The sequence below is a fragment of the Marmota flaviventris genome, chromosome 1 (assembly GCF_047511675.1).
Source record: "Marmota flaviventris isolate mMarFla1 chromosome 1, mMarFla1.hap1, whole genome shotgun sequence".
Lineage (NCBI taxonomy): Eukaryota > Metazoa > Chordata > Mammalia > Rodentia > Sciuridae > Marmota > Marmota flaviventris.
The window spans coordinates 20154278-20166820 of NC_092498.1; the positions used below are offsets into that span (position 1 = coordinate 20154278).

Here is a 12543-nt window from a genome sequence, read left to right on the forward strand (position 1 = left end):
TTCTGCTAAATTAGCAAATGCCACAGATACCCATTACTCTGTATGTGTCCCTGTCTCCTGCACAGCCTCACTCAGCAGCCGACACCACCATCCTCCATCTTTTCTCCAAAAGGCCACAGACCCAAGGCTATGCATGTGCCAAGCTTTTACAGGAGTGTAGAAGGGACAACAGCACCCCAAATGACTGAAAGTAAAAATTGTCAGAGAGGTTAGACTCTTATGAGCTATCTGCTGGCAAGAATGTCCTGCCAACCCCTTCCTAACCTACTTGACCCTTGGTGACCACTGCAATCCAGAAGTACACCAACTTCTTTTTTATGCCATTTCCTTCATGGTCATGCTCTCCAAGCACCATCATCCAGCACTAAAGGGATCTATTAAAGCCTTTTCTTTAAAAATATCTCAACATACATATTATATTCTCTCTCTCTCTCTCTCTCTCTCACACACACACACACACACACACACACACACCTCCTTAGGAGACCATTAGGTGCAATGATTAATTTTTTTCCACTGCTATGTATATATCCATCTGTGCAGAAAAGCAGTGTTTTTCAAACTACAGACTCTATCAATTAGATGATGATGGCGATGATGATGGTGGTGGTGATAAATGCATTACTGCATTAAAAGACAACAGATGGACCAATGGAATAGAATATTTTAAAAAGTGGACCACAGGTCAGTGAGAAAATTATTCAGAAAAGGTACTGGTTAAATGTATTAATGAATGAATGAGAATTATTGAGCATAATGTTGGGCATACAGTGAGCACTCAATAAATGATAGCTGTTATCATCATATTACTATTAGATATTGGGGAAAAAGAGAAAATTTAAATTTTTGTTTCAATTATACCACAAAATAAACTATAGATTAAAAGTTGAAGAAAAACAGACAAAAAAGCTTTGGTGAACGTGTACCAGATTTAGAATGAAAAAAGACTTCACAAACATTATAAAAAGAATAAAGGGAAGCAAAGGAATATATTGATTATACTTCATAAATTACTTTATCTTTAAAAAATTTTTTAGTTGTAGATGGACACAATACCTTTTTTTTTTTTAATGTGGTGCTGAGGATAGAACCCAGGGATCTGTTGAGTCATAACACAGTCCCATAGTAGGAACACTATGTATTGGAATCCAATCCTGATGTGCTTCATCACTTTGGCAAATACTTTTTTGAGCTTTCAGATCAAGGCCAACCACTTCCTCTCTGCCCATGGCCTCATACCTAGTGCATACCTCATGGTGATGAGTTTGGCTCCATGTATGTGCCTCCCACATTCGAGGTGAGTGCTCTATCACTGAGCTACAACCCCAACCCCTTCATAAATTATTTTAATATGTATATCAAAAGCACCTTAAGCACAATGAAAAGCAAAAGAAAAACTGTCATAAAATAATTAGTAATTAAGGGAATGAAAAGATAATTTCTAAAACAGAAATCAAAAGGTTAACAAACATACAAAAATATTTAACCTCAAAGATATTCCTAACAAACAGAATACAAAACACCATTTTCCTCTACCAGACTGACATGATTTTAAAATGACATTTGTTGACAAAAGTGTAGTAATATACTATAGCAGAGGTCTTTTTTTTTTGTCACTATAATTTGGTAACTTTATTTATTTATTTATTTATTTATTTATTTAAACATCAGAAATTTATTAGTTGCTCAAAACATTACAATGATCTTGATTTTTTTTTTTTTGGTCACTATAATTTGGTAACTTTATTTATTTATTTATTTATTTATTTTAAACATCAGAAATTTATTAGTTGCTCAAACAGCAGAGGGTCTTAATTAGTATGAACCTTCAGAAAATATATCAATCGTATTTTATTTATTTATTTATTTAGTTAATTGTTGATGGACACAATACCTTTATTTATTTATTTGTTTTTATGTGGTGCTGAGGATTGAACTCAGAGCCTCACACATGCCAGACAAGTATGGTACTACTGAGCCACAACCCCAGCCCATCAAGAGTATTTTAAATGCCCATACCCAGGAATTCCAAGAATTTATCCTCATAATAAAATATGCACATAAGGAATACACACTATAACATTATGTTTAATAGCAAATTACAGACATAACAAATTTCAGGGAGTGAATGACTTGGTAAATCCTGATGTATCATATCCATTCGGTAAAATATCTTTACTATTAAATCAGATTTTTTGAAATGCCTTTTTTTTTTTATCCACAATCACTCTAGAATCTCATCACATGCACCTTAAACGCCAACCAAGCACTTGCGAGGCGAGAGGCAAATCTGAGCGCTCTTGAGGGCTCCTGAGAGCCCTGCATTCAGTCAACAAATACTCTTCAGTGCCATCTACGAACCAGACATTGCACAAAGTGAACAAGATAAAATCCCTGAGCTCATGAAGCTAACAGTATAGTGGGAAAGACAAAAACTCTTCAAGATGTAACAACAGAATACATGATACGCTATAATCTCAGACAGAAATAAGGACTAGTGAGAAATAAAGACAGAAAATAGGGCCGGCGAGCTGGAGAGGCCTGAGATGGTCAGAGAATGTTTCTGAGGGTTTGACAGAAGCCAACATTAAACAAACATGTAAACTGTTTTGAAATTTTGGGGAAAACTCCTAGTGGAGATGCCAGATATGCAAAGCCCCTGAAGTGGAAGTGAGCTTGGTCTGTATGAAGATCGGAAGGAAACGCCAGCAACTGGGAATTCCCACCCTCTTCTGCAAGAGCGTCTCACTCCACACGCTGCCCCTAGGATGCTCTCTCCATGCCCAGTGATGCAAAAAGGCCACAACAGGCCTCAGTCCTGAACTGCTGGCTACAGCAAGCTGACTCCAACTCCATGGCGCCAAACTCACCACCATGAGGTAGGCACTAGGTATGGGGCCATGGGCAGAGAGGGAAGGGGTTGGCCTTGATCTGAAAGCTCAAAAAAGTATTTGCCAAAGTGATGAAGCAGATCAGGATTGGATTCCAAGTGTGTCCCTCTCAGGGCTTTATGCCACAGCCACCAGGAGAGAGAGACACTGGGACAGTTTCTATTGTCTTGGAAGTATATGGAAGCTCAGGTTACCTAGACCTGGCCAACCCTCCTGAATCTAAAGAGGCCAAAGGCCTCCGAAACAGGCCTCCTTCCTGTTTGCATCCCGTGGCAGGAGTTCCTTGGCCAGGTGGAATGGGAACTGAATTTAGCAGCAGATCTGATCATGCCTGCATCTCCTATACCCAGCTCAGGTGACTGCACCAATGTTGTCAGTCCCTGGAGGCCCCAAGGACCCCAAGGAGTCCAACCCCTCTCTTCTCAGGTCTAACAAATGTAAATCACAGGAGAGACCAAGTTGACTTAGGAACCAGACTGTGTTCAATCCCCCAAACTCCTTTTGTCCACAGACATAAACAGAAACATGAGCCAGGAACCAATGAAGATTTGAGCATTGCTTGCCTGAGACAAATGGTATGCATCTCCGAACAACAAGAAGCAAGAAATCTTCCATGAAGAACTTCTAATCTGTTTGAGGTGTCACAAAAATAAAAGGTAAAATTGTGGTCTTCTCATTCTGGGAGAAAGGCCAGGACACTCAAACAACAAAGACTAAGAGCTTGAGGGAGTACCACTGTTACTTAGGATCACAGTTCTTTCCTTGCTTGTATTGCTTTATGAGAATTATCTTGTTAATCCTTACAAAGACTCAGAAGAAAAAATATTTGGGATAAACCATGTGAAACGGCCACACTAAGACTCAGGGAAGTACCCCAGGATTCTCTAAGTCACTCCAGAGCAGCGTCTCACTGCTGGAAGAAAGGTCAGGGGCTACCTGATAGAGTTAACAGATTTGGCTAGGTTTTAAATGCTAGACATGGTTTAAAATCTAACAAGGTCTGCAGCATGGATGGTGACAGAGGTCCCCATGCATGTCACCAGCAGACAGTAAACAGGTGTCAAGGACAGTAATTCAAATGAAGCTGGGTAGGAGCTACCACGTTTCAATGGCCAAACAAGGAAACAACCTTGATCCAAGTCCTTCCCATCAAAACTGTGCTCCTAACCCCAAAATAATCAGATGAGAAGCAGAAACTCTGCTGTGTTTCTTTTACATGATAAATTTTCCATCCCTGATACATAGAATTCTCAGTTGTCCTGGAGAAATCTCTGAGGAACTCTTCAGATGGCTCAGCAAATGTTTCAAAGTACCATCTGTTGCTCCCCAACCTACCCAGTGGGGAGCCGGGTAATCCTGTTATTGTCAAGGACCCAGTTGTTACCAAAGGAGCTCCTTTTGGGACATGTAGCCACTTTTCTTTTTAATAGAATCTCTTTAACACTTGAAAATTATAAACTCCTGTCTTTGCTTGAGGATAGCTCTTTTTTCTTTAAACTGTTCTGAATGTAATGTGAAAAGTCTCTTGAAATGGAAGAGAACTATATACTGTTTGAGAGGTGTCTGCAGACTTGCATTCCCCAATATGGTAGTCACTAGCCTCATGTAGTACTTAGCACTTGCATTACAGCCAGAGTGAACTGAGATGTCATCTAAGCATAGAACATATACCCAATGTCAAAACTCAGTATGAGACAACAGAAGGCAAAATAACTCATTGATAATTTTTATGTAGATTATGTGCTAAAAATATCATATTTTGGATATATTAAGTAAAATATATCATTAAAGTTAATTTCACCTGTTTCTTTTTTCCATTTATTGTGACTACTAGAGAATTTTAAATGATATCCATGACTCACTTCTGTGGCTCACATTGTATTTCTAGAAAAAAGCACTATTCTCTGGCATTACACCACACCTAGTTCTGAAAGGAGGGGGGGCATTGGCATTTCATTTGCTGTGTTATCTTGCAGAGAGTAAGCACATTGACTCAGGAGGCAAAGCATTCTCTACTTGAGTCCTGGTTCTGCTTTTTGCTATATAGAACTTTGGGCAAATTACTTAATTTTTCTGTGCCCTAGTTTCTTCATCTACAAAACAACAATAATAATAGGGCTGTAATAAGGATTAAATGAGATATGTAAAGTGCTTAGACTAGTGCCTGGTGTATAAGTACTCAGCAGATATGTCTAGATAATTTTATGACTGTAATTTTTACTATCATTACCATTGCTCCTTTTCCTAAATCATGAGATGCCCCGAGTTGACATATAATGAGCTTATTCCAACTTTTCAACACCCCCGGCTATATGTGAGAACCATTTTAAGCAGGAATTTAAAAAAAAAAAAAAAACCAGCCTTCAATGGTAATTGTGTAAAAAGGAAAAAAATAACATGAAATAGAGATCATGCTGATGTCCTAAGAAACACAGTGCAATGAACAAAGTTCATCCACTACAATTGAGAAGTGATCAAAACAACTTGATATACAAATCAAGTGAGATGAAGATGAACAGTTTTTCTATGATTAAAAATTCACTTATTCTCAGACTTTAATAACTAACTTTGACTTTTAGCAACTTAACAGATGATGTAAATTTGTCAGAAAAAGGGTCAGACCTAACTGATAAACAGCATCCCAGCAAGACAGAGCAAGTCTCCACAGCGTCACACATTGCTCCACTGAGCACAGACTGTCTCAAGCTTTGACCAACTTTTCATTCTCAAGAAGAAATAAACAAGTTGGGCATGGTGGCACATGCCTGTAATCCAAGTGGCTTAGGAGGCTGAGGTAGAAGGATTGAGAGTTCAAAGCCAGCCGCAGCAATTTAGCGAGACCCTAAGCAGCTCAGTGAGACCCTGTCTCTAAATAAAATATGAAAAAAAGGGATGGGGATGTGGCTCAGTCATTAAGCACCCCTGGGTTCAATCCCTGGTACAAAAGAGAGAGAGAGAGAGAGACAGAGAGAGGAAGAAGAAATAAATGAAGTACTCAATATGAATAAAATCACTTTATAGAGATCTCATTGCTTATGAAGTTGGCTACAGGTGCCAACTTAATAGATCACGACTAGAAGTGCAAATGCTTTATTAAAAATAAAATGCAATTAAGAGTGAAAATCAGCTTATATAATTTTTGCAATATATCTTAAACCAGATTTCAAAATTTGAATATGCCCAATTCTCAACCCATTATACAGATTAGGATCATACCCTATTGTTGCCAACAGGATATAAGAAGTCACTTTCCATGCCTCTTCTCTACATTTATTTTTTTTTTGTCCCTTTCCTGGGGTGTTCACATTTTTAAAGTTTTTTATAAAATTATATGTATCCATCATGTGTAACATGATGTTTTGAAATATATATAAATTGTCAAATGGCTAAATCTAGCTGATTAACATATGTATTACTTCACCAAGTTATTATTTTATGGTAGAAACATTTAAAATCTACCATCTTGGCATTTTTCAAAAATATGATATATTATTATTAATTTTAGTAACTATGCTGTGCAATAGATCTTTTGAATTTATTCCTCCTATCAAACCAGAATGTTACACGCTTTGGCCAATGTTTTGGTCAGCTTTTTCAAAAACTGCTGCAACTGAAAGACCCGACCAGATCTACTGTAGAGGAAGAAAGAGTTATTTAAGGGTTCACAGTTTCAGAGGTCCCAGTCCACAGACAGCTGGCTCCATTCCTCAGAGCTCAAGATGAGGCAGGCATCATGGTAGAAGAGTGTGGCAAAGGGTAGCATCTCACATGATGTTCCAGAAGCAGAGAGAGAGAGAGACTCCACTCTCCAGATGCAAATTATATAGGGACATCTCCAATTCCCACCTCCTCTAGCCACACAAAACCTCTTCAGTTACCACTCACTTAATCCCTATCAGAGGATTAATTCACTGATTGGGTTAAAACTCTCACAACCCAATCATTTCTCCTCTGAACTTTCTTGCACGGTCTCACACGGGAGCTTTTGTGGGATACCTCACATCCAAACCATAACAGCCAACATCTCCCAAGCCCCTCCTCTGACATCAATACTGGCACAGTCTTCTCTTTGAATGTAGGCAAGAGTAATACCAGCCTGAGGCTAGTCTCATATTCCACTCCCCTTGATCTGACAGTTCAGATATTTCTAATGCCATCTTTCTACACAAAATTTTGCATGAGCACATTTACTCCAGAAAATTATACACACATAATTGCAGTTTAAACCTTTAAAACAGTGCAATTAGTAAGCATCAACTTTTCAAAACTCATGAACTGTAAATATTTATTTTAAAAAACAGTGCTTCTGGAACTACTGCTCTAATAAATTTGCTAGAATAACATTTCTAAACTGGCATTTCATGTGACAGGTCATTTCATGTGACAGCCCTGAGATATGTAAAAATTCCAGCTACTCTATTGCAGAGAACTTGAAGACAGGCCACCTAGATAAATAAAGGGTGTATGTGTTAACTCTCTAATGTGTCTTCTTAGGTAGATGCAGACACCAAGACTTGGGAGCACCTTACCTTATTATCCTCCAGGTTGATCACTTCCAGGAGGTCATGATTCTGTAGGCCTTGGAGGCTGCATATCTGATTATGGGACAGATCTAGGTTCTGCAGGGCTTTCAGATTCTCTAAACCCGTGATGGTCTCAATGCAGTTATTGCTCTAAAATGAACAAAATATATGTAATATTTTAAATTCGTCTCATAAGAAAAGTTGTAATAGCAAATTTTTATTTTGGATACTTCCCCGAATCTTCTTTAAAAAAAAAAAGAAAGAAAGGAAGGAAGTCATTCTTTGCACCACATACATATTTTCATCATTTACTCTTTGAAACACCCCAGAGAGTAATCCTAGTTTTTCAACTGAAAGATTGGAATATATCATCTTCATTTTAAAGATGAGTATTCAATCAATAGGAAAGACAAAAGGTGGGTAATATGAGCTTGTAACATTGCACAGCTTAAGCCTAATGGCAGTATAACTCCATCTTCCCAGTGTCTCATCGAGATAAATACAAACTAAATACAATTCTTTCAACCTATCACAATAAACCACTAGAATATTATAAGTCCCACGTATACTTTGTTTTCAGAAATACTCTAAATATAATAACATCAGACCACAAAGGCAATGGTAGTGTGCTGCTTTGGTGGCCTCCAGTGAATCTTGTCTCTAGTAATTCATACTGTGTACAATTCCCTTTTCTTAAATCTAGGCTGGCCTATAACTTCTCATAGCCAAAAGAGTATGACAAAAGTGTGCTAGTTTCAAGCTTAAGACTTAGAAGGCTGGAAAGCTTTGCTTTGGGTTTTGGGGGAGCTCTGAGATATCCAGCTACTCTATTGCAGAGGACTTGAAGACAGGCCACCTAGAGAAAAGGAAATCACATGGCAGAGTCCCTGGGACTAAAAAGAAAGAAAACCTAACCATCCTAGCATCCCAGCTGAGTCAAGTCCCAACCAATATGCCAGGTGAATGCAGCAAGCCCAGCAGAAGAACCACCCTGCAGAACCCAGCTCAGACCAGGGAACTATTAGCTAATCAAAATTATTTCTCCAAGTCATTACAATTGAGGTGGCCTGTTATGCAATGACAGGTAACAAACTAAGTTCTTCAATAATTCACACATGAGTATCTTCTCAGTCAGACTATAACAAAGATTTCATACTCAAATATTTTCTTTCCCAACCTCCATGTACTCATAATAACAAGAGGGATAAAAATAATTCTATTTTCTTGCTGGGTGCAGTGGCACACACCTGTCTGTAATCCCAGAGGCTTGGGAGGCTGAGACAGGAGGATCGTGAGTTTAAAGCGAGCCTCAGCAAAAAGTGAGGTGCTAAGCAACTCAGTGAGACCTTGTCTCTAAATAAAATACAAAATAGGGTTGGGGTGTGACTCAGTGATCTAGTGCCCCCAAGTTCAATCCCTGGTATTCCAACCCCAAAAAATAATAATTGTATTTTCTTGTATGTTTTCCAACACATTCTTTGTTTCTTGACTTCCTTAGCCTTTAGGTATAAGAAATAGTATAATAAAGTAAAATTAAAACTTTAGTTTGAGTTGAAAATTATAATAAAGAGTAATTTTGAGGTTCAGTGGATGACCTACTGTACCCATCCTTAAACTTTCAAAACTTTTAATGAGCATTTAAAAAATGAAATTCTAGTGGTTCTTCTGCTGGGCTTGCTGCATTCATCTGGCATATTGGTTGGGACTTGACTCAGCTGGGATCCTGGGATGGTTAGGTTTTCTTTCTTTTTAGTCCCAGGGACTCTGCCATGTGATTTCCTTTTCTCTAGGTGGCCTCTCTACAAGTTCTCTGCATTTTTTTCCACCTACGATATTTTCACTAGTATGGGTTTCCTGGTACATTTAATAGCAAAAGCTCATTGTCATCCTATTTTTCATAAAACTTCACTTCAATAATGAGTTGGATTTGTGTTCATTAATGTAATTCTATGACTCCTTAAAACATGTTAATAGGATGTTAATAATCTATAAAGCTGTTAAAGTGCATGAGGGCTTATTATACTATTCTTTTTATTTTTATGTTTTAAAAATGCAATAATGGAAAGGAAAAAAATATTCATAATCCCATTTGCCAAAATGAAATCAAATTTCCTTCTGTTCACACTTCAAAAAAGTTATAAAAAGCATAATAGAAAAAGGAAAGAAAAAAACTAAGCTTAGTATCATATCCATATAAATTTAATGTATTGAAATAAGACCTCAATATCCTATTCAAAAAATGCCCACACATCAAATTTATATACAATGCATTTTCCCCCAAAGAACTTTGAAGAGCTTTCGATATGTTAGATAGACCGTAATTCTTCTTCCCAGTGTCTCTGATGGCTTTCAAAGTGGTAGATGATATGAGCAGAGTGATGCATAGAAAAATTTAATTAGATAGCCTGTGGTCATAAAAGAAACCAGAACTGAGAAAATTTCAGAATTGCAAAATTTCTGAAGTGAGCGTCAGCTAGTCAAAGCCTTTACCCACCACTGAAAAACTGACCTTCCCACTAGAAAGGGACAGCAACTTCTGCATGGATGGTTCTTCCTGCTTGTTTTGTGATGATTAGCAAAGATAACACTTTTAGAGAAAAGCTATCTTCTTAAATAAGTAAAAAACATTCTTAGTCTATCGATTTGGGAGGGAAAAACCAAGTGGCTCTTAAGTGTGGAATGTGCTGTCATTACTTGCTAGGAAAAGCTGGGTGACAGAACAGCCCATTAGCGAACCACATTTTCCACTTTTCAACTTTTACATTTATCAGAAAAGTCGAAGGTTGAGAATTAGGTCTAAACTGTAAAATGAATTCAATAGTAACAAAAGCAACTGTTTTTCTGATTCCATAAATTAAAAACAAAAGCATTAAAAATGGTAGAAGTAAATATGTGTCATTTTATGGTATAAATCTATTTTTAAATATTTATTTTTTAGTTGCAGTTGGACACAATACTTCTATTTTATTTATTTTTATGTGGTGTTGAGGATTGAACCCAGGGCTTTGCACAGCAAGGTGAATGCTCTACCACTAAGCCACAACCCCAGCCCCATATGGTATAAAACTTTTTAAAAATAGAAAAAGTAAACCTTCTTATTCTCAAAAATTTTAAGGACAATAAAAGATAGCATGTTGTATATTTTGTAGCTCATTTTGGGTGATGGGAGCTGGAGTTGGATTGATCTATTTGCAGAAAAATATAAATACTTCATGCTTTTTCTAAAAACTGGTTGAGACAGACCTGTCAACATGGATTATTTATGTAGTTAATGAATCAAACTCTGAGGATGAAAGTGTTGTGTGTCATTCTCAATAATGGATTCAATTCTCATTTCCTTCCATATCTCTTTCCACTTAAAGTTCCACTTAAAAATAGTGGGAATGTTAATGCAGACGAGATATGCATAGAAAAGGAAAAGATTCTAAGAATCTAGGAAATGAGTAGTACAATATTGCTAATAATCCTTCAGATGATCATAACTTTAAAACATGACTTTCTTTTTGAATTTAAAATTTTCAATACCATTTATCAAATTCATTTTCATATGCTTTGTGAACAAACCCTAGTAGGCAGAAAACATGAAGTCCCAGGTAAATTATTAAACCTTTTGTCTGATTCTAGAATGTTAGTACTTTACCCTCACCTAACTCACTATGGAGATGCTCTAAGCTCAGGGCAAGGGAAGTTTTCACAAAGGCAACCTTCAGTGATCTGTGGTTAATAAGACAGGAATAGTATATCTCATATGTCAAAAATCTGCAGATAGCCCAAGATGTCATTTCAGACAACAGTTCAACATCCTCCTGTGGGACAGTTCACATACAAAATTGATAAGCTACAAGCTCCACAGCTGGAAATGCTTCCTGCCCACCCTGTGACACATGTAACAAAGAACAGCAAAACCATCTAAGGGTAGGAGGGAGGAGGAAAGGAAGCAAAAGAAATCTGGATATGCCAACAAACAGTATTATGGGCACCCCACATTCGTGAGCTATAGTGTTATTTTTAAGATATCATGTATATCTCTGGGACCACCATGATCCTGCTAATGTTTTTGGTAAATGACCTCTATTTTCACTGAATCATAGTCACACTGCATGTCATATGGCTTAAAAAGGATGCTCTCCATGGGAAAAACCAATCAAATTGAACATTCTGGTTGGAATTGTTCTGTTATTGTCAGCATGATTTCTGATTTTCTAGAATGAGAGACTAGAATGTACTAATATAAAAGGACAACCAAAGTTCAATGCCTAGAAACATCGTACGGTTCATTTGAAGGCAATAAAGTGTGAACCACAATAACTACTATGCTTAAATAAGGTTTAATATTATTTTCCCAAATAAAATACTGTTAAATACTTTTTCATAACTGATAAAAGATATCTTTCTTTCCCGGTATATAAAGTAAATCTTTTTAAAAAGTTGGTTAACAAATTAGAAAATCATTTTACATTTTCAAGGATTATCAATAGTGCATGCATGTGCACATATACACTCACACACATACACACACACACACACACACACACAGAGCCCAAACATGGAATGAAGCAAACAAGGAGAAGACAATGACATTTCATGAAGGAACTGGCTCTTTATCTACTTGAAAAATTCTAAGTAGTCATAATTCATAGATTTACTAAGCATTAATTGCTACTTCTACAAAGAATGACACTTACCAGACAAAGTATTTTGATGGGTAATGAGTTTAAGCCACTAATTGTCGTGATCCTGTTGTTGGACAAACTAAGGTGGGTGAGGCTACTGCACATATCTAGTCCTCTAATTTCCTCTATCTCATTGTCTGTATATCACAACGGTTTAAGGAAAATGTCATTGAAAGCATTTTGAAGATAAAAAGAATTAGTGTTAAATCATCACTAGAAAAATCAGACAACAATTGAAATAAAGATTATATGCCCAATATAAGATGAACACTAGATCCTGAGATATATTTTTCATATGGCATTCTATATGAAATTAAATGTTAAAAAAATGCTCAGTAGTATTTGCATTCATATGTGACTCATTCAAATGGTATAAAAGAACTCCCAGTTTCAGAGCTGCCTCCTTGGCAATGTCTTCTCTTGGTTGGTTAATGATCTCCAGGATAAGCTCATGTG

At 37.0% G+C, this 12543-nt stretch overlaps 1 protein-coding gene across 1 annotated transcript in view; it reads right to left on the reverse strand.

Moving 5' to 3' along the window:
- The window catches only part of Lrguk (leucine rich repeats and guanylate kinase domain containing), a 70045-nt gene that overhangs the window by 33570 nt on the left and 23932 nt on the right, over positions 1-12543 (reverse strand). The window contains exons 6-7 of the mRNA XM_071605869.1: positions 12100-12224; positions 7421-7564 (exon numbers count right to left, since the gene is read on the reverse strand). Of these exons, the coding sequence (XP_071461970.1) occupies positions 7421-7564; positions 12100-12224 (269 nt within the window). The remainder of the gene's footprint in view (positions 1-7420; positions 7565-12099; positions 12225-12543) is intronic.